Genomic DNA, 27,620 nt, shown 5'->3' on the forward strand with positions numbered 1-27,620 from the left:
CAGAGCTAACCTGTGATTTAGCTCTTCTGTTCAAAGTGTTTGAGGATGACAGAATCCTAAAACACACTCTATTCCAGCTTTGGTCCCCTGTTAGTCTCATAGTGAGTTGAGTTAATATGAAATGTCCAATTTTATTGTCTGACACAGCAGTCTTAGAGCATTCCAGTAATCCAAAGTGCTGTTAAACCACCTCCATGCCCAGCTGTTGGGCAGTGTCCTGTAGCTGATGCATCACTGACCCCTCCCTAGTAGAGTCTGTTTCTGAGGAGGTGCCAGCCATCAACACCAAGAACACACTTTCGGCATTATCCTGAGTCCTACAGACCTCTGCTCCCTCCTTTCTTATTCCTGCCTCTGTATTTTGTATGGTCTCCTCCAGTTCTTCCCCAGACTGGACGTTCTGCTGGATGGATTCACTGCTGTCCCCCTCCCCCTGCCTCTCCCGCATCAGCTGTTCTGTTAGCTCCACGCTCTCATAGCGGATCAGCTGCAGACGCATGAATCCATCTTCGTGCTCTTTATACCTGAAACGAGTCATTGGCAAAGAGCAAACGTCTTGATCAAAAGTGACAGCAAAAAACTTTTATCATTTTACAAAAGATTACAAATAAATGCTATGCTTTTGAACTTTCAATTCCTCAAATTGAACGGGGGGGGGATGTGGTATCATGTGCTGCATCAAAAATTGCATACTTCCCTGCTAGGGGTATGATTCTCACTTTGTGTGCGAGAGGTCCCGGGTTCAAATCCCGGACGAGCCCCCAATTTGTTACAACCACTGGCTCAAGGGAAGCACGTAGGGACACACGTAGACCAAATTATAGGCTCAAAAGTAAGTTTTGTTTTATTACAAAATAAAACAGGGTATTCTAGGATAAAGCCCAGAATACACCAAGTCGACGGTTGGCCGTCAGGCAGTTTCTGTTCGTCGGCCAACAAAGTTCTCAGTGTGATTCCGCACCGTGGGCTGAAGTTGATTCTCATTGGATTTTTTTCAGCCGATTTGACATGTTGAATCGGCGTCGGAGCTCATCAGTCAGTCGGGCCATCTGATCATTCTGATTGGCTGTTCAGCTACTGCCACCTGCTGGTAGGGAAGGGCATTTCTTCTTACGCAGGTGCAGGCGGACATGCTACTTGGCTGTCGGGTGTCAAGCATTGATGTGTCAGGGCAACTTTGGACCCAGACGCTGCTGATGTGAGCCAACCCCGCAGTCTGCTTTAGTCTCCACTAGTTCGTCAGCGTCGGCTTGGTGTGTTTCGGGCTTAACACTAAATAATAGAATGAAAAATCTGAATGGCAATGAGGTGATGCAAATGACTTGTAGGTCACATGATAGTGACAACATGGCGAATGTAGTATATCCGGGATTATATTCGAACTACAAACAATTATACTATTTAGCAGTTGCAAAGTAATTACTTATTCAAAATAAGTAACTACTCAAGGGTGTATGCTATTTCAGGTGCAGCCATGGTTTCTGCAAAAATGTTAAGCAGCACAACTGTTTTCAACATTGATCGTATGCATAAATGTTTCCTAAACCCAAATCAAAATATTTGAATTATTTCTGAAGAAAACTGGAGTAATGTCTACAGAAACTTCAGCTTTGCCAACAAAGGGAATATTACATTTAATTATTTGAAAATGGATAACCTTTATTTTAAACTGCAATAATATTTCACAATACTACAGTTTGACTATATTTTTAAACATATAAATCTTCTTTCAAAAACATAAAAATCTTAGAGATCCCACATTTTTGAACAGTATGGTGGTTGAGGAAATATGTAATGAAAACATCTAAATTGGTGGTTTTTGCCCACAAGGAAGGAGGAAGTCTTCAAACCTGAATCTTGGGTGCCCTGAAGGCCATTTGAACTGATGTTTCTTGCGTAAGTGGGCAGTGAGGTTGTTCCCCCTGGTGAAGCACTGCTCACACACGTGACACTTATAGCGAGGAGTGTAATCTCCCTAAAGGCAAAGTAGCACATTAACATTTTTAGCTACTACTGATCTATTAGCTGAATATGAATTACTGTACGACTGAAATGATTCACAGTATTCACTTTTTGATGCACAGTTAGTTTGATTTTGTTTACTCACACCGTTTCACACAGAGTTTTCTGCATTTTATTTGATCATTTATTATGGATATATTGTGTTTTTGGCTGCATGAGTTAAGTTACATCTAAATGGAAGTTCCCACATTAATTCCAGATTAGATGGTTAATTTTTAGAGATCAATCCTTGGACTCTATCATTCCAAGAGTCCTTCCTACTTACAACAATTCTTACTTCAATTATAGGCTATAAAAATCAAATGACATTTTCCCGTTTACATTTAAAAAAAAAAAAAAAAAAAAAAAAAAATATCAATCTCATTGTAACAACATCAACAGCATTACATATGACAATGTACTAATCCTATGTATTTCACTTACATATTGGTTACTCTTATTTATTTTTATTGCCAAATTAGCAAAGGCTAATGTTTTTCCAAACCTGTATGACACTTTCTTCTGTGGAACATGAAAAAAGATTTTTTGTAGTTGTTATTTTATATTTTCGTTTTCTTATTGGCAAACATTGCAGGCATTTTCCGAATGTCTCACCTCATGAACGCGTTTGTAGTGGTTCTTGATTGAGTAAAGGGAACGGGTAGAGTAATCGCAGTCAGTGAAGTCACATCGATACGCTGGCTCACTGCTATGCGTGTCTAAATGCTTCCGCAAGTCTATCAGGTTTTTACAGCTGAGAACCACATAAACACAAACAAATTGACTGATCATGTCCTACATTGCAGGCAAATATATTAGAAATATCCAGGGATGATGAGTCACTGTCATTGGTAATGAAGCCACCACACCTGTACTCGCAGTAATCACAGCTGTAAGGCTTTTCATTGGAATGCCGAAACTTGATGTGGTTTCTCAGCGAGGATGGTGATGGACAGGTCATATCGCACAGTGGACATTTATAATGGTTGACTTTGAACAGAGAACAAGGAAGAACATCATTAGAACAACTAGATCACACTGTACTAAGCAATAAAGGCCAGTAAGGTCCAATACAACAGAACAAAGTACAAAGTACAACTTTTATGACAGTTAACACACAAAAAGACTCATACCATGGTTCCTCATGTGGTCTCTCAGCAGCCGCTCAGTGGCGAAACGTTTAGAGCAGTGAGAACATTGAAATCTTTGACCTACAAACAAATATACACAAACCAATGGGTACATGGGTCTAATCACATTTTCATTTTTTCTATTATGTTTAATGAAATTAATCAAAATTGATCAATACAGAAGGTTTAAAGATTGCCTGTTATTAAACACATCCCTCTTACCTTCTATGGAGGTTTGCCGTCGAATGTGGTCAAAGAACTTTGTGTTGTTGGCGAACATTCCTCCACATGTCGGACATGCCACCAGCTTTTCCTGTGTGTGACTACGCATGTGCTCTCTCAATTTAAATCTGCCTTTGAAAGAGGCCTCACAGTCTAGAAGTCAAAAAGAAAAGTTAATTTCTCAAGACTGTGCTGAACTGTAGAAGTCATTGTGAGCAGGGAGACCTCTCAGGAACATTCAACTAAGATGCTTAATGGTTTCTCAAATGGGGTTCACTCTAATAGATAGCAGAAATATGGTCCAAAACAGACAAAATAGAAAAAAAAAAAAAAATATATATATATATATAAGCATTAAAACAACAAGGTAGTAGTCTGGACTACTTAAATAAGTAATAATAAGTATAATAATTAGTCTTTATTTTTATTTCAGTGCAGTTTTGGTGGAAGCACGTGCAAGGTGATCATTTGTTCATTTGTTCATTCAAAAATGACTGATCGTATCGCTAGATAAGACCCTTATTCCTCGTCTGGTATCGTTTAAAGCCCTTTGAAGCTGCACTGAAACTGTAATTTTGACCTTCAACCGTTTGGAGGCCACTGAAGTCCACTATAAGGAGAATAATCCTGGAATGTTTTCATCAAAAACCTTAATTTCTTTTCGACTGAAGAAAGAAAGACATGAACATCTTGGATAACATGGGGGTGAGTAAATTATCAGGAAAATTTTATTTGAAAGTGGAATAATCCTTTAATGCAGTGGTTCTCAACCAGGTGCACAGGATCCACTAGGGGGCTTCAGCAAACTTCCAAGAGGCCCTCAAGAGGGCGTAAAATGATTTAAATGAAACAGAACATTAAAAAAAACAACAACATTAAAATAAGCTTCACGCTGGTATGAAACAGAAGTTGCGATAGTCTTTTCTTCCCTATTGTGATGTATATTCAAGAGAAATGGCAAGAAAAAATATAGGGCGGGACTTGATTTTGGCCATCAGGAATTTATTGGATTTAGAGCTGCACGATTATGGAAAATTAAGAATCACAATTTTTTGTTTCAAATAGAGAATACAGCTATTTTTGTCTAATTTTCTGAACAGATAAATAAAACAAAATATTTTTGTTCAATAACATTTGTTCTAGTGTGATTTTGTCAGGTTTAATAGCCGAATCGTTGTCATTTAGGAATATGATTGCGTGGGTGTATGAATAAAGATCGTAATCTTTTAATGATTAATCATGCAGATCTAATTGGATTGTTGCGGTTTCTATTGCTGTGATCTCATGTGATTGACAGGTTGTGGTGCCCTTGCGCCAGTAAACATGTCTTCAGAGAAAAGGTGTTGCTGCAAGTGGGAGAGGAAGTTATTTTGATCAAAGATCACGTATATAACAATAAATAATAATAGTCCGTATAAAAATATTTATAATAAATACTCAATATTCCATATAAAAAGAATAGTCAATTTTGATTTCATGGTTGTATTATTTATAAAAATAAAAAAAATTAAAAAATTAAAATTATATAATTTTTCTTTTTTTTCTTTAAAGAGCTAGAGTTTCCACTGGATATATATGAGGTAGCCTAATTATACAAAAAGTGTGATTTTTAGACCTGGAAAAGCCATATTATAATACATTTAAATATTTATATGTACATTTTTTTAGTTACGCTAAGCTCTAAAATATTATATCCTATAATATATAATATAATACAATATATAATAATATTAAATATTATTAATCCTTATTCAGTAAATCATTAATAACTGTTACAATGACGGGGCCTTCGAATATTGTTGTGGACAATGGGGAGGCCAAAAAGGTTGAGAACCACTAACTTAATGCATAATATTAAAAAACAAAAATCATTTCTTACCTTTCCAGCCACAGAACAAAACATTCTCTTCATTAGCCTCAAGACAGTGTGCATGCATCTCCACATGTCTGTAGAACCATTCTGGATTATCCATAGACATCTGAATGCAAACATACGTATCAGCTGAGTACTTGACCTGATTTGAATAGCCACATGCAATTTATCATCCACTTAAAAATAATATGTTGGTTTGCCATTATACCTCACAATGCTCCCAAAGACAGAGGAAGTTCTCTTGGACCTCAGGCACAATGTTGCGGTTATGCAGGCCGACCGAGCAGTCACCCATGTCACTGTGGCCCTTGAGTATAGCAAGTCCCCACTGCTTCAACTTGGTGTGGTAGCAATGGAAGAACATGTGTCTGAGAAGCTCCGCATCCCCTTCCACTGAGCAAAAACCACAGTCTCGCCATAGACAGTTATGCTCCTCATCTGTAAAACATGCAGGCAAGCTAAAGCCTAAATTGTGGACCAGGGCAAAGTAGCCAGTGCCACAAGGCCACTGACTGCCAGAAGCCTGAAAAAAGCAGAGACGCTTGCTATAGCTTAACACTCAGAAACAATCCACTGCTGATGTAACATTGATACAGACAGATGAACAGTACATAAATGTGTGCCCGTTTCTGTTGGTGAAAGAGATGAAGAAATAAGAAAAGTCATGTGTTCCTGGCCCATTCTCAGCACTAATAGTCTTTTGAACACCTTAAACCAGATTTGATTTTGTATACTAATCCTGGTATATTCTTGTCTATTTCTCAATGTATGGTGTGCTCACACTAACCATACTCCCCATTTTTACCCCAAAATTTCTTAAAGGGGAGGTTCAATGCGATTTCACTTTTTTAACTTTAGTTAGTGTGTAATGTTGCTGCTTGAGCATAAAAAGTATCTGCAAAGTTACAGCGCTGAAAGTTCAATGCAAACAGAGATATTGTCTTTTAAAGTTATGGCAGTTTAATGCCTATAAAAACGACCGGTTTGGACTACAACAAGCTCTTTCCCGGGTTGGTGACATCATAAACCCTGCAAAACCCTGCCCCCGGGAACACGCAACAAAAGTGGGCGAGGACATGCGGCGCAGCATAATGAAAGCGGAAGAGCTGTGTACACCGGACGCGAGCAGCGTGACGTGTCAAAATATCTGTGATATTTTCTACACTGGATGCGGCGCTGAAGACAGCTTCCAGAATCTACACGAGTTCAATGCTGGATTTTTACTGAAAGAAGCAGTTCCCACTTTAAAAGCAGAAGCTGCTGTTTATTGACTTCAAACTGTAAGTATGTTTTATTGTTTTTAAATCTCTTTTAAATGTATAGTTCTGTTGCTATTTTTGGTTGCATCAAGGACATGCAACTCGTTTTTGCTTCGCTAGCCAGTTAGCTAAATTCTAGTGCATAACTGTTACTTCTCCAACAAACATCTATGTTCATAGACAAACAGTCGTTCATTCTATAATTAAACGATACTTTTACAAAAATGCGACTACTCAGTCATGTATTCAGCTACAGTAAAGCTTTAATCAGGATAAAACTGTATATTGAAAGCTAACAAACAGCAGTGACAGCATATCTAAACACTTTGACACAAATACAAAATGAAATACCATTCATAAATGTCCTTTAAAAGCCGCGATTGCAGAGGTTCAGCTTGACCCTCTTCATCATCGGAGTCTGATTCGGGCTCAATTTGATACAGCAATATAGACCCCATTATTTACATTTCCACTGAAGCACTAACTACGAATGGTTAGGGGTGTGGCTTTTCCGGACGCTTCAGCAAATCAGGATACACTTTTTTTTTTTTAAACTAAGCATTAAGACATGTTAAACTGCGCCCCAAAAACACAATCAAGCCTAGAAAAAAACAACCCCTTTAATTGTGTGTTACAACAACAGGCAAAGCAGTGTTGTTTCAGTGTTATTTACATACTATTGTAGTTTTTATTAATACAAGCTTTTATTTTTATAGTTTCATTTTTTAGTAATTTTGTTATGTGCTTTTGTCATTTTTATCATTTCTTTTAAATACATCTAAATAGTATTTTCAGTCTTAGTTTTATTTCAGTTAATAGTTTTAGTACTTCCAGTCTTACACTTATTCCAGTTAGCTGCCAAGACGACATTTTTTATTTTATTTTTTTTTTATTTTTAAACATTTGATTGTTTTTCAGCTTTATTTTAATCAAAAAACATGTTTTTTAAATAGTTTTATTTAATTTAACAGTTTTATTTTATTTTATTAATAATACTAAAGCTGAAACATGCATGAATTTATTTCTTCTTCTCAACACAAAAGAAGATATTTTGAAGAGTGTAACCAAACAGTTAATGGGCCCAACTGACTTCCATGGTAAGGGAAAAATCAACTGTTTGGTTAACCATATTTCTTCAAAATATCTTCTTTTATGTTCAGCTCAAAGAAATTCATACACGTTTAGAACAAATTGAGGGTGAGTAAATGACAGAATTTTCATTTTTGGGTGAACTATCACTTTAACATAGTGGCTATATGCAACTGGCCACAGGTGTTGGACGCACCTGGTAAGTCTGCCTCACTGTCCACTGCAGCTTTATAATGTTTCTCCACGTGCTGGCAGAAGTCCTGCATCCTGTCAAACGTCTCCTGACACGAGCCCCACTCACACGCCAGCTCCAGCAGCAGCTCCTCTCGGCGCGGGGCGCGCTTACCCGACGGGGGCATCATGAAGCACTGAATGAAAAGCACAATGTGTGGTCCAGTCCACTGAAACACACAGTAAAGTCACATGTGAGATCTGATATTTTCGAGCTATCTGTCAGTTTGTTTTTAAAGGCTTTACGTTACATGAACTGCGCCAAAATGATCACCTCCAACATATGAAAACGTCTTAATTATCAAATGCACTGCTAGCAGTTTATAAAATCACGGACAAAGTTGTTAACCTAGCATGAGACATAGCTGGTTAGCAAAACAAAAAGGGAAGTTAACATTCTGCCTCCATTTTGTTGACTATTAGCTTTTCATTGGCTTTGGTTGAGAATAATTAAATGTGTTTTCATCTAAATACATTTTGTGAGGTAGTGTATCAAGATTTGTTAAAAAGTATTCAGAAATAACTCACCTTTAGCAAATACTTCCAACATTTCCTCGATTTTTTTCCCCCACGAAATAACCAAACCAATCAGATTACACCGTTGCGGTGTCGCGTTCAAATCTCAGCCAATCAAATTGCAGCCTTGCAGTACATCACAATGATCATTCCCTCAGACATCTAAACCCTTTCAAGTGTTCCGCATCGCACTTTGTATTCAGTGGCAGTAATGCCTGTCTCACAACCCTAAAAAGCAGGTTTACTTGCTATATGGTGCTATTTTCAGTAAACCTGCTTTGTAATTAAAACAATATCATTGTATTATACAAATAAATCTGTATGGAAGTGAAAAAGTAGTTTTCGAGTAGAAAGGCAGTATCATATAAAGTCATTTTTCCAGATGATATTTTAACAATTTGCTGTCATTTTAATTCAATGACAAATAAATGGCTTTTTTTTTTTTTTTTAATTTTGGGAACAATATGTTGTCATTTCAATACCACACTTACTATTTTCACACAGTATAAAAAAGTTTTAAACATAAAAATAAAAAGCTGCCTTTGTATTTTAGGAAGAGGTCATCAAATTTGGAAGCCCTTAACATTTAAAAAAAAAAAAAAAAAAAATTATATGACTACAATTATAGATTAGGGTTAGTGTTTGATTTCAGGTCTGAATACTGTAAGATAACAGCACAAATGAATATTTTCCTTCCCAGAAGCTAGTGTGGCCCATTGTCACATTGGTTTATTCAAATGAGTCAAAGGCATATTAGATCTGACACAGAAAAGTATGAGCATAAAACATAAAAGTAATCTTTCATAAATGTTCTCAAATTTCACCAACTCCCTAAAGTATCCCTGAATGTAAGTGTTTCACATAATCTGCTTTTCAGGTCACCCCAAATTATTGAAAATCCATATGCAGACACTGTTCATTATCTACAAAGCCTTCATGTCCCAATGAAAATTAAGGGCATATGTGTCGACTGACCTTTCACATGCAGGCATATAGACAGAAGTGCTGAAATACACTGTATTGTAATTAGATTTCATAGTTTATAGGTGACAGGCAGTATAGTAATCGTTAGAAAAAAAATTAAGTTAAATCAGTTTGTTCTCCAACTGAAAGCAGCAGGTTGTAAAGTCTCTCTCAAGTTTTCTAGACGTCGTAGAACAGACGCACAAGGTGATACCGGATTCCAAATGCTACAGCACTCCCCAAGACCTAAGAAAGAAATAGTAAAAACTATAATATTACAGTCTCCTTTGAGGAAGCATGATTCACACAGTCTTGGAAAACCTGCTTAAATGTATGATTTCTAGACTTGGAAAAGTCACATCAATGAATAAAATCTGAAAAAGTCAGGGGCATTTTTATAATTAATATACATTTCACTAGTTATGCTAATCTCTAAAATATTTTTTCAGATGGAAATTGTGAGTAAAAAAATATTTCCAGTAAATATTCATGTATCCAGTAAATCATGAATTACTGGAAGAGCCATGTAAATTTGTTGGTTAAAAAACATTAAGCTCATTAAACTTCTGAAATCCTGAAATATAATAATTTTAATAATTATTATTTTAGTTTTTTTTTTATTTATTTATTTATTTTTTACAGAAACTAAGAGTGCCTACAGATTAAAATACGTTTTGAAAACAAATCTAGGGGGCATTTGAAGGTTGAGAATAATTGAGGATGATGATAATGATCTTTAGATGTTTTCTCATACATTAGTAAGAATGTAAAATATCACAACCTTCTTAACTATTTTTAAAACACTTTGAATTGAAATAACCATAGTATTACATCACCTCTGAACTCTACAATACATTTGAGGGATTCACCTGTATTAACAGCATGATTGCAGTAAGGTTTCTCTCATGGGTAGGTCCCAGTACTTTTAGAACCAGGTTGATAAGGGTCATGTTGTTACACTCAATAAACTCATCATCTCCTTCCTGTCCTCTACGCACATCCAGAAGCCATAACATTTCTGCCACCTGCAGGATTAAAGAGTAAGTCACATTCAAACATCATTTTATACAGGGAATGCCAAATAGGATGTGCTCTTAGATCTTTTGATGGGATCAACATTCCTCTCAAACAAACAAACAGTCCGTAACCCATTTATAATACATACTGATAGTGGCATGTGTGTTTTTACCTTCAAAATAAGTTGTCCTAATTTGCCTAGGTCCTTCTGTTTGAACTTGGAGTAGCTCATGCCAAGTTTCCCTGTGTCAGGCTGTAACCTGTATTAATCAGTTTTAGAGATCAAGCTCTCAAAACCATTTAATTTTTCTTTATCTATGGTGAAAATGCTTAGGAAACACTGTTTAAATCATATTTGTAATACATACGTAAGACTTTGATTATAAAGGAATAGCAAATTAGAGATCAACTAGGTGAAATTATATTCCACTTCAAAAAAAAAAAAAAAGTATTTGTTATAGTATGATTTTAAAATGTTAATGTAATAACCCACCTAGGCAGACGATGTCTGGGGCAGGGAATAATGTGAAACAGCTGAGGCAGGGAGTAAATGAAGTTGATGACTTGGGGGATGAAGAAAAGCAGCATGGTCTTACTAAAGTGGCCAAGTATCCCGACCACTGCAAACGTCATTCCAGCAAAGTAACAGAAAGTGTCTCCCACAAACACAGAGGAAGGGTACCTGACAGGAGGTATTCAAAGCAAATATTTATTTTTTTGTTCAAAAACAGAAGTGGTTAAGGTTCAGATTATTAACAGTGTTGATTGTCAAACTTGATAACTTATTGAGTTCAGTATTTTAAAGGCCTATCTTAAACTAAAGCATATTCCACAGGTAAATATAATGAAAAAGCAATAGTTTTTACAAACCAGTTGTGGTAGAAGAGGGCTAATGTGGTGAAGAAAAAGGGAATCATGAAGTACAAAGAGAAAACATGGTCATCCCTGTAGTCTCCTGAAAGAAAAACGTTAATCAAAGATTAATTTAACAATATAACAAAAGAAAGAATCTAGCTGCAGATTTATTCAAATAAACTCAAGCAATTTCAGTGAGTGTTGAACAAGAGCTTAAATATTTTCAATTTAATTTGCTTAAATTGTATATTGCTCACCAAGGCTACATTTATTTGATCAAAAAATTAAAATATTATAATTTATAATAAATTATATCTATCTATTATAATATTTTTTAATATGTTATTTATTCCTGTGATGGCAAAGCTGAATTTTCAGCATCATTACTCCAGTCTTAGGTGTCACATGATCCTTCAGAAATTATTCTAATATGCTGATTTGGTGCATCACAGGAATAAATAATATTTTAAAATATATTCAAATAACATAAGTTATTTTAAACTGTAATAATATTTCACAATATTACAATTTTACTGCATTTTCGGTCCAAGTTTTTAACCAGTGGTGAATATATAAATTATGCATATTTTAAAATGGTTTAGAAATTGATTTGAATCTAGGTGGAAAAACTGATTAAATATGTTGAAAATAGGCCCTCCTCTCACCATTGATCTCCAGTAAATTGAAGACGATGATAGAGCCAGATATGAAGAGAGCTTGCCCAGACTCAATTCCATTGATACCAGCTAAGATGTTAATGGCATTTGTGCAGAACACAGCCAACATTCCCATATACACGTAATACAGAATGCCTGAAAAACATAAAAACTGCTTAGAATATCAACAACATATCTTACACATCAAATAAATAGGCAATAAAATCAACCTCTCTGTGTCAAGACACACAGAGCACCAGACATTTAAGGAGACTGACCGTCAAACTCACCCAAGTCCAGATGCATCCCGAGCAGGACACGGAAAGGTTTGGGCACGACAATGACAGTATTGCCAAAGTTAGTGAAGTAGACCATGAGGAGAGGTAGGGAGGCCATAGTGGGCAGCAGCAGCTTGTGTCTCCATCGTAGGTTCAGAACATCATCCGCAAAGCCCAGGAATATCATGCAGCAGATGGCTAACAACGCACCAATCAGTTGCACAAACTACATGGACATAACATTGATCAAGAAAATATAAACAAACAAAAACACAACAAAGACAGGAAATGTTGGAATACTGTGGTGCACAAATGTCTCTGTGATGGTATCATATAGCAATACTGCTGTACTTCATTATATACCTTGCAACAGTTACCTTACATTTATATTTGGCTATGTTATTCAGCAAGGTTGTACATGTCCATAAATACATGATTTTACCACTGTATGTATGGATGTGAAGTTTCTCAGGTATCAAGGTAATTTGAGGCGAAGGTGCAAATTAGATTGCCTTATAATTATTTTGTCTAAAAACACACTACTGTTCAAAAGTGTTGGGTCAATAAGACTAAAAAAATAATTTTAAAAGAAGTCTGTTATTTTCATTTAGGCTGCATTTATTTGAAAAATAGTATTATTAAGCAGTTATATTGTAAAAAAAAATGATTCAAATTTATAACTGTTTTCTATTTTACCATATTTTAAAATTTAATTTATTCCTGATATAGCAAAGCTGAATTTTCAGCATCCATAACTCCAGTCTTCAGTCTCATATGATCCTTCAGAAATAATTTTTATTCTTATCAATGTTTATAATGTTGATATTTTTGTGGAATAATACATTATACATTTTTTAAGGATTCTTTGATAAATAGAAAGTTTTAAAAAAAGCATTTCTTTGAAATAGAAATCCTTTGTAACATTATAAATGTCTTTATGGTCACTTTGTATCCTTGCTGCATAAAAATATCAGCTTCTTTCAACATAAATAATTTTCCTGACCCCAAACTTTTGAACAGTGATGAGCTCTTGAAATGTGTTTACTATTTATGATTAGGGAATCATTAGCTCACCTCGTTGTGAGGGAAACGTTGACACTTCTCTCCCATAAAGCACTGGAGGAAGGGGACAGGAATGAAGAGGAAGAGAATGATGAGGAAGACTGTGCCACTGATTACACCTTGTGATTCAGGTCTGATTAATGAGGAGAGAAACAAGAGTTAAATTAAGGTTTCAGAAATCAAATTGCAATGCATACTTTTGATGCACAATAATGCAAGAAAAGAAAATCAATCACTTACACCTCTTTCTTTATGGTTTTATTTAGGTCCATGCCATAGAGTCTCGCAGATATGAAATGATCCTTAAAAGCAGGAATAAGCTTGACTGTTGCAATGCACCCCAGTGCAGACATACAACAGTTAATGATAAGAGGAAGAGCAGGAATTGGAGACATCTTCTCCATGGACTAAAGCAATATAAAATTGCAATACACTGTATTATATAAGTAGTTATAAGTCGATAAATCTCGTTGAAAACAGCGTTTGCTTCTTGTCAGCAACATTCAATACTTTTACGTTGTATATACATAGTGAAGCTCTCATAAATGTAACATGTTTCGAGGTTGACAAATAATTTAATTACATTTAAAATATAACTACAGACCACATTGCTGTAGACGCGACTGTTTTTATACAAAAGCACTGAATCAATGAATGGCAGGTCATTGACTTGACGTTGACAGCTGGATTTTTCAATAAGGTAAACAAGTTGCACGCAATCTAGAATAAGAACCCTGCCCAAATAACTCCCGTTTCAGGTTATACGTTACTCGTCGGAATGATGTAAGCAGCAGCTTTTACATCAAAACGTGATAGATATGCCAGTTTAGAGTGTAGGTTTGGCTCTGATCTCATCACAAAATCCACGTCTACTTCCGTCAACATAATCCGTCCGCCGACTGGTTACATTAATACGACTCGCTTATTATACACCTGTAAGCTTTTGGTACGAGATCAAAAGTTTCGTAGCGCAATGTTGCTAAATACACGTTAGTGACCAGGAAGGTGATTTGTCAGAGAAATATTTAAGTATATATATGTATATATATTTTTTGCCATCTTGGTTTCAGTCGAACCTTTGTAGTTGTAACACAACCGGAAACAAAAAGAGAAAGACGTTAAAGGTCCCATTTTCCGTTTAGTAACACTGATGTAAATGTGATAGTATAAATATAATAATTATAGAAATGTCAAATACTACTGCTAATAATAATAATAATAATAATAATAATAATAATAATAATAATAATAAAAAAGTCGTATTATTATTAGTTGGCCTTTCTAAAAAAAATCTATTTACTATTATATCCATACATTTTATTATTTGCCAAAATGGAAGGCTGTAATTCTATATTTTGATAAAATATTTATTGTATATTTTGACAGTTTCTTATTTAAAACAAACAACAAACACACACAAAAAAATTGTGATGTGGAGAATTTTGGAGTCACCAATGATTATGCATTGCTCACTCTATTATAATAGCAATAATAACAACCCTATCTATGAAATTCTGAAAGGAACTAAAGTTTATAATATTATCTTAGAAATGTTACATCATAGGAGAATCTTACAAGCAATTGATTTTCAGTCCAGCTCCCCCTCTCTGGGAGTATTGGGAGGATCTTGGAGTTTCAGCCACACCTTTACCCTGAACCTTACCCTTTGCCTAAACCGAATTAGGTTAAGGTCCACCCATTAGACCCATAGAGGCAGAGCTGGACCAGCTGGACTAGGCCAAGCTCCACCCATTACATCCAGAGAGGTAGAGCTGGACGTCACTTGGCACTTGCATTTGAGGAGCACAGGGAGGGAATGTGCGCTTTGCGCGTGCGCAGTTTCGACAGCCCGAGAAGTGCGCTTGTCTCTTTAAATACGTGCAGTGCGTACGCGGTGTGGGTTTGTGTTGCTACACTATTTGACAGCTCTGTTCCTGCGCATTACCATTACAGACCGTCCGACACCGACGGTGGGAGGGGGACTCATTTTCTCTTGCGTTAACAGCACTGGATATTATAAATGTGCGGTTTTATTTAGCATGCTGAAGATTCACGAAACGGAGGCCATGTACCGATCAACTCAGGTTTGATTGTGGAAGATGCTCGGACATGAAGACTGGTGCTGGAATTACGAAGACATGATGTAGCCATTGAGCTGGTGGTCTGTAGCTAGTCTGCGTCCAAAGACGGCGTTTCTCATCTGTTCGGTAATAATTCATTTTTATTTTTTTTTACTTTCAAATGCTGGGAATACATTCGGCATCGTATGCGCGTGCAGCATTTCTGTTAATCGTAGGCGCGTTTAGAGTCAGCTGAACTGACTGAACTGAGTCAGATGCCCAAAAATGCTGTCTAGGTAGGCAACTCGCTAGGGTTTCGAATAGTGATCAGTGAGGGGACGTAAGCATACGTGGTTTGATATGAACACCATCATACGCGGTATAAATAAGTACAAGCCTATATTATCTTTCAAAAAATGAATGTAAATGAATCGCTTGATGGGTCATGATGAGCTAGTTCGACGTTGCAATGCAGCACTGACCCAGAACACAGATGCTTTCGTCGCTGCTGGACTGTCACTAATGTGACAGAATCGGAGCGAGTTTGTATGAGACTAGACTGTGCAGCCGATCTGAGTTTTCTGGAAGAAGTTAGGCACTTCTCCGGTTTCAGGACAGGCATTGAATGTCACACTTTCACCGAAATGCTTAGTCAGTTTGCTTCTTAACTGCTTAAACTTTTAAGCACAGGTGGTAATACTAACACGAGACATGCACTTGTAAATCTATTTGATAAGAGGTAATCGTAGTTTGAGTCAAGTTGTGATAGTAACTACTGTCATTCTGCAATAGAAGCAGAATCACACACACACACACACACACACACACACATATATATATATATATATATATATATATATATATATATATATATATATATATATATATTCTATATTAATATACAGGAAAATATTTAATAAAATATAATTTAATATAAATTCTATGATGCAAAGCTGAATTTTCAGCATCATTATTCCAGTCTTCAGTGTCACATGATCCTTCAGAAATCATTCTAATATGCTGATTTGATACTCGGTTATTATGAATTTTGTCTATTATGAATATTTTTATAAATATTTTCTAACAATATAAATCTTTACTATTACTATTTTTATCTATTTAACACATCGTATTGAATAAAAGTATTAATTTCTTTAAAAAAAAGAAGAAAGAAAAAAAATTACTGACCCCAAACTTTTAAACGGTAGTGTATTGTTACAAAAGAAATCTATTTTAAATAAATGCTGATATTTTTTAACTTTTTATTCATCAAAGAATGAAAAAGTATCACAGGTTATCAAATATTAATAAGCAGCACAACTGTTTCCAACATTGATAATAAATCAGCCTATTACAATGATTTCTGAAGAATCATGTGACACTGAAGACTGGAGTAATGATGTTGACAGTTCAGCTTTGCATCACAGAAATAAATTTTATTTTAAAGTATATTAAAACAGAAAACCATAATTTAAAAAATGTAATAATATTTCACAATATTGTTTTTTCTGTATTTATTATGAAATAAATGCAGCCTTAATGAGCATAAGAGACTTTGTTCAAAAACATTAAAAATAGTAATGTTTCCAAACTTTTGACGTTGGTAGTGTGTGTGTGTGTGTATATATATATATATATATATATATATATATATATATATATATATATATATATATATATATATATATAATATAGGAAAACTTTGGCCAAGATTCAAGAATAAAATCTATATGTAAACAGAAAAGAACCAATAGCTGATTTTCCCATCAGTGAATAAGCATGAATTTTACCAGGCACAGTTCACCCAAAAGGCACACTAAACCCAAAAATTCACCATCATTTATTCACCCTCATTGTGTTGAGGTTGAATTCTCATGGAACACAAAAGGAGAATGACTGTCTTGGTAGAAAATAAAAAAATGAAAAAAAGATGCAATGAAAGTGAATGGTGGTGACTAAGAGGCTGTTCACATAGAACATGTATTTTGATTCTGCACTGTTATTCCATTGTTTTTATATGTAAATATGAACTAGACATGCATCTTTGGTTATGTGTGTCTACACAGCATTCTAAAAATGTAGTGCTCAAGTTAAAAAAGTAATTTTTTTTAAAAAACACACCTACAGACCTTGTGGGTTCATTCCCCTGCCATGCTTCTCATGTATTTAAATGCTAAAACACATTCTGTGTGAAAGGCCTCTTACAGGCTTGAAACAACATGATGGTGAGTAAATGACTGAATTTTCATTTTTGAGTGAACTGTCCCTTTAAGATGTCAGTGTTTCCTATGAGATGTTGGTAATGCATGGCTGTATATCCCTGCAGCTGGTCTTTTTCCAGTCTACTTACTCTCTGCCTCTCTCTACCCTTTCCCCAGAGTTCCAACCTTCGTGAGTCAAGATTTTCATCCCTTCATAAAAATGAGACTTAAGTGATCAGTGATTAGGGAGATGACGACTTTCCAGGACGTGAGCTGGCTGGTTCAGGTGGCGCTCTTCTGCGCCTCACTGCTGGTTGTACTAGCCTGGCTAGTTCAGTTCTCTCTGCCGTTGCTTCGCCCTAGGTGGTGCTCCAGGGTCCAGGGCAAGAGGGAGATCCCATGGCAGTTGCCCTTGAGTCTCACCCACCAGACACTGACGGGCGGGGTGTGGGGTTCCCTCCTGAGGCTGAGGCTGGGGAGAGATGGGGCAGGGAGTGACACGGAGGCAGGGGTCAAGGGTCTTTTGTCCTCGCTCTTTGCGTTCAAGTCATTCAGGGAGCACTGGCAGAGAGCCTTGGTGCGGGCACTCAATGAACAGGCCTGCAGGCAAGGGGTAAGTAAGCTAATTTTATCTTGAGACAGTATGGTGTAGCAACATATGTAGGAGGTTTAGTATATACATACGCATGTGTTTTCATTGTTGCATGCATGTTTATACATTTGTAAGAGTATTTTTAGGCTGTGCGAGTGTGTGTGGGCATAATATCATGGCCTGGCTACTTGTTAGTGAATGTGTGGGTGTGAGAGTGTCAAGGGATGCAGGTTCTTGTGTAACAACCACACACTTGCTCTCCTCCAGAAATCTGCTCTGCAGTTAGAATTACACATGACAGGCCTCAGCCTACCGTCTCCTCTGGGGCTTTATCTCATGGAACCAAATTTGAACTTTTTTTTCCTTAATCAGTGTAAATGAGAGTATTTTTTTTAATGGAGAAAATGTGATACTCTTGTTGCCTGTGTGCATGAGATGTAGATTTATATTTAAGACTCACAAGTCACTTTCGCACATGTGAAAATTAAATTGACAAATTACTTTTTTAGCAAATGTACTGCATTTGTGATTCTCACATGCATCGGCTGTATGTTTTTATCCATATTTCTACCATTTACACGTTTGTGAAACGCTAAAATTGAAGAGCTTCTCTCCATCCAAGTGAATGAAATTAGTTAACAAATTACCCTATAGATGTGTAGAATGATTTCCTTAATTCATCTTAGACAAAGGAAAGACAGGTGTTTCATTGACTGTCCAATTTGTACACTATCATTTAAAAGTTTGGGGTCAGTACAATTTTATTTATTTATTTAGAAGAATAAATGAATACTTTTATTCACATGCGAATGATCCCCTAATCAAAATAAATACATTTTAATAACTCATCACTTACACTTCTGGTCAATATTTGGGGGTCTGTAAGATTGTATTTTTGAAAAAAGTTATTACTTTTATGCAGCAAGGATTCATTAAATGGTTGCAAAAGTAACAGCGAACACAAAGATTTCTGTTTCAAATCAGTGCTGTACTTTTGAATTTTCTATTTATCAAAAAATTCCTGAAATATTTCTTGAGCACCAGATCAGCATATTAGAATGACTTCTGAAAGATCATGAGTCACTGAAGACTAGGGCAAAAATGTTTTATCTACCTCAAACTTTTAAACGGTAGCTTAAATAATCACCACACAATTTTCTTTTCTGGCAGTGTTACAACGAAATGTTACATTTTGTCAACTGGTCCTGACTCCTGACAAGAAAACAGAAAAGTCTTTTAAAATTACTTAGAATACTGCAGCATTATAACCATTATTTATGATAATTACTATTTGTGAACGACTCAGTCAGGGACTCTGCAGTTCTGCAATCAAAAAAGGTCTCTTTTAACAACTGGTTTCCACTGTAGCCCCTCGTCTGATTAAGGGTTTGTTTGAGGGCTGGTGAGTTGTGTAAAGGTCTTCACTCCTATATTTAACTGTATTTGATCTGTGTCTATATCAAAGCTTAGTCTGCCCGGTAGGTGCCCTTAGAAAAAACGGCCGATGTCCATTCGTTCCCTCTCTCGTCACTTGGCTCAGTGAGGTCAGGCTGAATTTTGAAAAAAATGCTTTTACTAGATGAAGTCTTTGAAGATCAGTTTATCAGAAGACTCGCCATCATTTTAAGCAAAGGCCATCTGCATATTTAGTCTGATGAGATATGAAAAGAATGTAGAAATGGCATTTTCACCCAACAGGCACATCTGGTTGGATTTTACAGCAAATGCAAGGCTTCAAGGGATTTAAACTTCAATGCAGTGAACTCTGCTCCAGCACCTGAGCTATATAGAAAGTGGAAAGAAAAAAAAAGAAGAGAAAATCCTTCCATCTCATTTCCTTACCGAGGTCTCCAGCCGATAGTTGTGCCAGTTCAGCAACCTAGTTATTTTCTTAGGTTGTCAAAGTCGGGGGAGGGAAGGATACAGAACGCAGTTATGCAATTGTTGTCCTTTATCTTAAATTTCTTCACAGTCAGTGGGCTGCTCTGGGAAAGGAGAGAAGACCGAGGCTAATAAATAACCATTTATTGGTTCGCTTTTCAATTTAGGTGCTCATTTTGGCTGCGTGCCATATATAGACGCATCTCTGATTGTAATGTTGTCAGCTGATCCAGAAAGTAACTTAGCGCTGCAAAGTGCAACGATTCTGCAGACTCTGTATGCGGGCTACCAGGGAGTCCTGAAGTAAGGACTTTTGCTAATGAACATCTTTAACGTTGAGAATCCCCATGTGGGAATAAGTCACAGGAGTTGATGAGATGTGTCAAAAATTCTCTGTGTGATATTTTTAGATTTAAAGGGTAAATTCACCCAATTTTTATATATAGAAAAACTGGTTTGATTGGCACAGATTATGAATAGCATGGTTCTGTTCATGATTTCCGCAGTATGTGGATGTGAAAACCCTTTATTTAAGGATTTGTGATGATGTTATGGAAGGTGCGGCTTCCATTATAAACACTCATGGGATGATAGTTTCATGACTGCTTGTAAACATACAGGTTATGTTGGTGGGATGGTAGTTTCAGGACAGCATTTAAACATACAGGTTATGTTGGTACAATATGTGTTGTTGTGTGATTTGAGCTAATTAAAACTAGGAGTGTAATGCTTTTGTCACCCAGCTCGCAAAGTTAGTCAGACTACATCGTAGAGTCATAGAGTCAATGAGCAACGGTCACATATACTGTTGGTCTTTGAAATTTCGCAGGGATAATTTTTTCAATAGGAATCCACACAATCTGAAATTTTGTGCAATGGTGAATCATTTTACTACACATTTTCCATTGTGTTTTTTCCATGGAAATTAGCCTTGTTGACCAACAGAATGCTGCTTGGTTTGAAAGTGACTTACAGTATCTCACAAAAGTGAGTACACCCCTCACATTTCAGCAACCATTTTATTATATGTTCTCAAGGGACAATACTATAGAAATGAAAATTGGATATACTTTAGAGTAGACAATGTGCAGCTTATAAAGCAGTAGAGATTTACTGCCCTCTGAAAATAACTCAACATACAGCCATTATTGTCTAAATATCTGGCAACAAAAGGGAGTACACCCTAAATGAACATGTCAAAACGGGTTGTTGCTGGGATCCTCTTCCACTTCTCCATAATGACATCACGGAGCTGCTGGATGTTAGACACATGGCGCTACTCCACCTTCCGCTTGAGGATGCCCCACAGGTGCTCAATAGGATTCAGGTCTGGAGACAAACTGTTTGCAAACTGTTTGCGGGCTTTCTTGTGAGCCAGCTTCAGAGGAGGCTTCCTTCTGGGATGACGGTCATGGAAACCAACTTGTTGCAGTGTGTAGTCTGAGCACTGACAAGCTGACCTTCTGCTTCTGCAACCTATAAGCAATGCTGGCAGCACTCATGCATCTGTTTTTTGAAGCCAGCTTGTGCACCTGACGCATAGCACGTGATCTCAACTTTGGACTGCACCGTCTTCTTTGGACTGTTCCGAGTGGAACCCGTCTTGGAAAACCTCTTTCTATGACCCTAGCCACTGTACTGTAACTTAGTTTCAGGGTGTTACCGATATTCTTATAGCCTAGGCCATCTTTGTGGTGAGCAACAATTTTAATTCTCAAATCCTCAGAGAGTTCTTTGCCACGAGGTGCCATGTTGAACATCCAGTGATCAGTATGGCAGAATTGCACTCAAAGCACCAAATTTTAACTGCTCTAATACAAGATGCAACATTTTTATGGACCTGTCAAGCAGACAAAAACATGACCATGATGAATAGGACATGTGGCTTTGCATGGTTAAACAACATACAACTGTTATTACTTAGGGTGTTCTCACTTTTGTTGCCAGCTTTTTTGACAAGAATGGCCTTATGTTAAGTTATTTATTTATTTATTTATTATATTTCAGAGGACAGTAAATCTATACTGCTAAGCAGCATATTGACTACTCTAAAATATATATCCAAGCTTTATTTCTATAGTATTGTCCCTTGAGAAGATATACTAAAATGGTTGCTGAAATGTGAGGGGTGCACTCACTTTTGTGAGATACTGTATGTGTGAGCACTACTTCATGCATCACTATACTATTGACAGTGGACAGGGAACCTTTTGCTGGCAAAATGATTCTTAAATTTAACCTTTTGCCTTTTACTACAGAATTTGCCAGACTTCTTTCCAAATGCTCTATTGCATCTGTTTTCAAGATCTGTTCATCTGCCAAAAGCCTTCACACAGTAGCACACTGCTGAGTTCAAATGTAACTCCTATGAATTTTGTTTCGATTGACCATTTGCAAAGACCCGCCCCCCTTAGTTACTGTTGCTTTGTCCGACAAGCCATGGCGCTGCCACGCCACACAAAGAGGACGCTGACAACATGTCGACAGACAAGACAGAGCAGGTTACTTATGATATTAAGCCAGCTTTCCAGCTTTCAAACTGTAATTTTTTTATGAAAAAAATAAAAAAGGTTTTGTGGCTCTTTAATGTGTCTTGACAGATTGCTGTAGCGCCTCAGCTCAAGAGGCTCGTGAACTGATCATCACTTCTTAGTTCATTTATAGCATCAAATAAACATGAATGAACATGAGAAGGGATGTTGTTTCAAACACAGAAAGACGTCAGTACACACCATTTATCAAGTTCAATTCCACCAAGGTTAATCTTCTAACTCCTGACTGCTTTGTCAGACAAAATGGTGGATTTGGCGTTATGATTGGTTAGAGCACTTGTCAATCAAACTCCCGGTGAAGGGTCAATTATACAAATTAGTGGAGCATAAAGAGTTTAAAATCTGAGCTGTACAGAAAATACAGTCATGCTTTGCTCTTTTTTTCCTATTTTATTGATTTTTACCTTTTATGAAAAGAAACCATTTTATGTTCCTCTGTTCTTCTAAAAGTTTTACTATCTATGATAATAATGTAGGAGTAGAGAGAATTGGCTAACAGCGGAAAGACAGTTAACAGGGATAATTTAAAGACCTTGTGGATGATTGGACCTTCATTAGCAAGAAAAATGAATTTAAGTGTCAGTGATCAACTAGGCCTATCAATTTAATGTGCAGTATCTGGATCTTATGTGGGAATTTATAGTGCCATGAAATGTTAGTCACATGACTCTCCCTTAGAGGTGACCTCCATGTGCTAGTTAAATATTCCTGTGTTAGATCGGGCTTTGGGGAGAAGTTCCCATTTTGGAAGCTTTGATCTAGAATCTTGTCTCCAAGCAGACCAGATATTTGCTTTTTCAGCATGCCGGATCTTTGACACCTCAAACCACTCGTATCAAGTTCTTTTGACCTGAAAAACCTGCCAGAGAGGTTGTTCCAGTGCTTATGAGTTGTTGTTGTTTTTTTTTGTGTATGCGTGAGATTAGATTGAGCAAAAAAGAGATCATGCAACTTTTACCTGGCCCCTCTGAAGCGCTGAAGCCATCTGTTGACACAGCAACATGAAAACAAACACCATGGTTCCAGCCCTAGCCATGGCGACCACCTCTCAGGTTAGACATTGAAGGAGAAGAGTCAGTTGCCGCATCCCAATTCGCCTACTTATACTATGTCCTAAAAGTATGTACTTTTATGTATGTTTTGGTAACAAAAATGTAGAAAAAGTCTGCATCCTGTCACCATTTAAACTGCCCTGTCAATCATCTTGTTACAGTTAAAATCTTCCACATTCAATTTAATTTAAAGTCCTACTACATTGGAGGGAAATGTATAAACTCGTTGATCTGCCAGTCTTGGGTCTTCCATGTGGTGAACTCTCCTCATGTGTTTGCATCATGATGCATTTTTAAAAGTTAATGACCAAACGTATCTGTATAAAAGTTAACAATGTTGTTGCCGATAAAATATAATGTGGATAACATTGAATAGATATTTTTACAGGTTGGGTACTGATTACAGATACATCCACCATGTTTGTAGTTCGGATTAAATCCTCGTCCAACGCACATTGGGTTGTCGACAGTATTACCCTTGTGCACGCATCTGGGTATCTTTAGAATACTTATTTCAACATGCTATGATTTGGGACACGCTAATTTAAGATGGATAGTATGCAAATTGCAACGTGTCTCTAATTCTGTATTTTTTTTATCTGAGGAACATTTGTGCTTTTTTTTTATCTAATAATTTTGTAATTATTAATCAATAATTAATTATTTACAATAACAAAACTATGCAGTGAATGTGTTTTTTTATGTTTATTGAACCTTTTTAGACAAATTTAAAAAATAAAAATAAAAAATGTGTTTGAATATCTGTTTTTTGTTGATTCGATACATATTCGATACATCAGTCTTTTATGGCTCAACTAGTATTATATAGAAGAATAGAACTTTTGAGTTGGAAAAAATGCCTCAATTTTATTCAGAGGCCCAAAATGAGCAAAAATATTCAATTTGACGCAGCTGCTAATATTTATGTGGCCAAAAAGTAAGATGAAAATCTGTTAGCTTGTAATGTAAATCAATGAGGTCTTTATAGCAGCATAGCAGCCATTTAAAGAAGGGGGGAGAAGACCAATTCAGGGCTCTGTGCATATGTGTGTGTGATTGCCTGAGGCATTGAGAGGGAAGTGCATGGTTACAACTTCACCAACGAGAGTTTGTTTAATTCATCCAGATGCAACTTTGAAACTTTTTAATTATATTCGTTAGTACGAAGGTCTCCAGATAACGTCTCACTAGGAGGATTAACCAGCTATTGACCACTGGTTAATCTCCTCTGCATAATTTCACACACGGTGGGATTTTAATCTGATTACCGGTACGCTGACTGTTACAGATAGTCCATTAGCAATCCCACTCTATCTATAAGGGAGGGATTATAGGGAAGATGATGAATAAAGGATGCGATCATATTGATCAGTTTTGACACTCCACAATCCAGGTTGAACTTGCTTTAGGCGTATCTATTTCTATATTAATCAAATTAGATGGCAGAGGCTTAAAAGTAAAAAAAAAAAAAAAAAGGATGGATATTACGTGAAATACACCCCAGAGAAACCTCTGTCAACCGTAAATTTTGCTTACTTTGCTACAGTGGGAATAATGCATTGCTCTATGGTGTGTGTGCTGCAGTTATGGTCATATTTGGTCAGTTTTGGGCTACATTTCTGTGATGTGTGAGGACTGCTAAGAGGCTTTATCCTTCATTCGTTCTTTCCTCTTTCTTTCTCACCCAACACACACACACAAACTCCCTCTAGTAATCCAGGGATTTGGCCGGGGGGTGGGGGGGGTTGATCTGCACAGCTGGTTATATGTGGCAACAACAATAGAAGGACGTCCTCTGAGATTGTTCACACATACACATACACTTAAGTACTGTACTTGCTAATAAACATTGTTTAAAAAAAAAAAAAAAGCACAGCTTTTTGATGTAAACTGATTTGGATAAGTTATCCGTTTAATTTGTCACTCTGATAGGATTTACAGAAACTCTTGACTGTCTGGGGAAATTCAGCTGACCTATTGCTCTGATTTCTTCAGTCATGTGTGATTGTACAAGCTTATCTTATTGAATTATATATTATATTAAAATGTTGTTCTCTCTAGTTGTTTTAAATTGAAAATTTACAAATCTAATCATCTTTAGTTTGATTTGAGGGATTTTGTTTTATTTAAGTCTATTTTCTAAAATAAAACTTTTAAATGAAAGGAAATTTCAGGGCCATTTTTGGAGAAAAAAATTGTTGTATGATGTACTGAGCAAAATAATAAATGCAATAAATGAATAACTGTTTAGTAAAATATTGTCTTAATATAATATAGAACACATCCAGGTCAGCTACCTAAAGGCCAGAGGTCAAAGTTTACTGTATCTTAGGCTGCGTTCCACTCCAATTTTAGACACACACTCGCAAACTTCCCTAAGCACTTCCCCTCGGGGGAATCCCTGCCGCCAAGTGTGTTTCACTTCGTGAAGTGGACGAGGGAAGTTTATATGGACAATTTTGACGGAGGGAGCGAGTCTACTCTAATGTACACTTCAAGCAGCTCTATATCCCACAATTCAGCTTGATTGTGACATCATAGCAGATCGCGCAAGTGTGTGATATATTAATTATTTTGAGATTTAATCGCATAATACTTGCTACCTTATGTTTACAATCAAAGTTCATACTATTGATATTTTGTTTCATTTGTGTAATTTTCTTTTTCTCCAACAGCTCGTATATCTATAGGATTTTATAAATTTTCTCCTACAACTTATAAGCATATAGAATGGTGCATAAAACAAATTCATGTACAAAAGGGGTTTAAATAATAAATTGGCTCCATATGAATTCCAAGTGATCAAGGGCTTAGTGCGTTTCATTTAAACCTTATGCACGAGTTCCACCAGTAGTGGGCACTCGTGCAACGAATGACGCACATCCGAGTCCACGGAGGGAAGTTAGCGAATGAAGGGCATGCAAATTTGGAGTGGAACGTGGCCTTAATATACAGTACAACGCATGTCCTGAAAAATGAAGCCAAAGCATTTTGATTGCCCCCAGGTGGCTGGATGCAGTATAGGTCATAAACCCCTCCCTCTCCATGTAAACAAATGGGACTTGCACCAAACTAAACAATCAAATTACACTTCAAAATTATTATTATTTTTTTTTTTTTCAAAGATGGTCTCTGTCATTTTATGTCAGCGCCATCTTGGGCCATTGGCAGCTTCACTTTTCTACAATGGAAGAGAGTGAATGTGAATCTTTTTTTTTTTTTTTTTACAGTCAATGCTGTGCACAAATCCAATCTATACATTACTGTGCAGAATTTTGGGGTCAGTAAGATTTTAAAGGTGCCCTCGAATGAAAAATTGAATTTATCTTGGCATAGTCAAATAACAAGTGTTCAGTACATGGAAATGACATACAGTGAGTCTCAAACTCCATTGGGCATGACGAACACTTTGTGAAGATCCATTTGAGGGTTATATTAGCTGTGTAAACTTTGTTTATGCACTGTTCAAGGCAAGCGCGAGCTCTGTTGGTGTGGAGCAGGAGAATTAAAGGGGCCGCACACCCTGAATCGGCTCATTTATAATGATGCCCCAAAATAGGCAGTTAAAAAAAATAATTAAAAAAATCTATGGGGAATTTTGGGCTGAAACTTCACAGACACATTCAGGGGACACCTTAGACTTATATTACATCTTTTTAAAAAAAGTTCTAGGGCACCTTTAATTTCAAAGAAATTGATTCTTTTATTCACCAAGGATACAGTAAAATGAACAAAAAGTGATCAAAAGTAAAGACTTTCTATTCAGCAAAATATCCTGAAAAAAAAAAAAGTAAGTAGCACAGCTGTTTTCATCATTGATGATAAGAAGAAATTCACCAAATCAGCATATTCGAATGATCAGAATGACACTGAAGACTGGAGTAATAATGCTGAAAATTCAGCTTTGCCGTCACAGGAATAAACTAGATTTTAAAATGTATAAGTCAAGTAGTCACAAAGAATGCTTGTTGAACACGGTCTTCAAATGATCATCACATGGTCGCAAAAGAAAAGCATTTGAGCTACAGCATATAGATATGTCCAACAGATCCACTGGTTCATTGTCTTTTAGAGCAACTATTTTTAAAACGTATCCGAAATACTGAATAAGCTTCTGATTAATCATGTGG

At 36.4% G+C, this 27,620-nt stretch overlaps 3 protein-coding genes across 6 annotated transcripts in view; 1 reads left to right on the forward strand and 2 right to left on the reverse strand.

The window, feature by feature from the left end:
• Nucleotides 1-19: 19 nt before the first annotated feature.
• On the reverse strand, nucleotides 20-8,451 carry hinfp (histone H4 transcription factor). Its single transcript, XM_067407202.1, has 10 exons — nucleotides 8,334-8,451; nucleotides 7,771-7,975; nucleotides 5,435-5,664; nucleotides 5,233-5,332; nucleotides 3,354-3,506; nucleotides 3,135-3,212; nucleotides 2,871-2,991; nucleotides 2,617-2,755; nucleotides 1,851-1,975; nucleotides 20-524 (listed from the first exon to the last, which is right to left on the reverse strand). Exons 2-10 carry the CDS (start codon nucleotides 7,934-7,936, stop codon nucleotides 182-184), a joined length of 1,455 nt encoding a protein of 484 aa, XP_067263303.1. The 5' UTR covers nucleotides 7,937-7,975; nucleotides 8,334-8,451; the 3' UTR covers nucleotides 20-181.
• A 206-nt stretch (nucleotides 8,452-8,657) lies between these two features.
• On the reverse strand, nucleotides 8,658-14,216 carry dpagt1 (dolichyl-phosphate (UDP-N-acetylglucosamine) N-acetylglucosaminephosphotransferase 1 (GlcNAc-1-P transferase)). Its single transcript, XM_067407210.1, has 9 exons — nucleotides 13,393-14,216; nucleotides 13,165-13,285; nucleotides 12,103-12,316; nucleotides 11,822-11,968; nucleotides 11,172-11,256; nucleotides 10,795-10,983; nucleotides 10,474-10,561; nucleotides 10,154-10,309; nucleotides 8,658-9,530 (listed from the first exon to the last, which is right to left on the reverse strand). Exons 1-9 carry the CDS (start codon nucleotides 13,554-13,556, stop codon nucleotides 9,465-9,467), a joined length of 1,230 nt encoding a protein of 409 aa, XP_067263311.1. The 5' UTR covers nucleotides 13,557-14,216; the 3' UTR covers nucleotides 8,658-9,464.
• An 858-nt stretch (nucleotides 14,217-15,074) lies between these two features.
• Nucleotides 15,075-27,620, forward strand: part of c2cd2l (c2cd2 like) — a 36,678-nt gene continuing 24,132 nt past the window's right edge. For all 4 annotated transcript variants that reach the window (XM_067407649.1, XM_067407650.1, XM_067407652.1 and 1 more), the window contains exons 1-2: nucleotides 15,075-15,359; nucleotides 17,591-18,026. In XM_067407649.1, the coding sequence (XP_067263750.1) occupies nucleotides 17,664-18,026 (363 nt within the window). In that variant the 5' untranslated portion in view covers nucleotides 15,075-15,359; nucleotides 17,591-17,663. The remainder of the gene's footprint in view (nucleotides 15,360-17,590; nucleotides 18,027-27,620) is intronic.

This window comes from Chanodichthys erythropterus, chromosome 13 (genome assembly GCF_024489055.1).
Source record: "Chanodichthys erythropterus isolate Z2021 chromosome 13, ASM2448905v1, whole genome shotgun sequence".
Lineage (NCBI taxonomy): Eukaryota > Metazoa > Chordata > Actinopteri > Cypriniformes > Xenocyprididae > Chanodichthys > Chanodichthys erythropterus.

Excerpts from the sequence above, each read along its gene's own strand:
- hinfp (XM_067407202.1), bottom strand. The coding sequence starts at position 7,936 with ATGATGCCCCCGTCGGGTAAGCGCGCCCCGCGCCGAGAGGAGCTGCTG. Across the intron at positions 3,507-5,232 it reads TTTGTTCTGTGGCTGGAAAG|ACTGTGAGGCCTCTTTCAAA; the intron begins GTAAGAAATGAT and ends TTTGACTTCTAG. Across the intron at positions 2,756-2,870 it reads TGTGATTACTGCGAGTACAG|CTGTAAAAACCTGATAGACT; the intron begins GTGTGGTGGCTT and ends TGTGGTTCTCAG.
- dpagt1 (XM_067407210.1), bottom strand. The coding sequence starts at position 13,556 with ATGGAGAAGATGTCTCCAATTCCTGCTCTTCCTCTTATCATTAACTGT. Across the intron at positions 10,984-11,171 it reads GCCCTCTTCTACCACAACTG|GTACCCTTCCTCTGTGTTTG; the intron begins GTTTGTAAAAAC and ends ACCTCCTGTCAG. Across the intron at positions 10,310-10,473 it reads TAGGACAACTTATTTTGAAG|GTGGCAGAAATGTTATGGCT; the intron begins GTAAAAACACAC and ends TTAATCCTGCAG.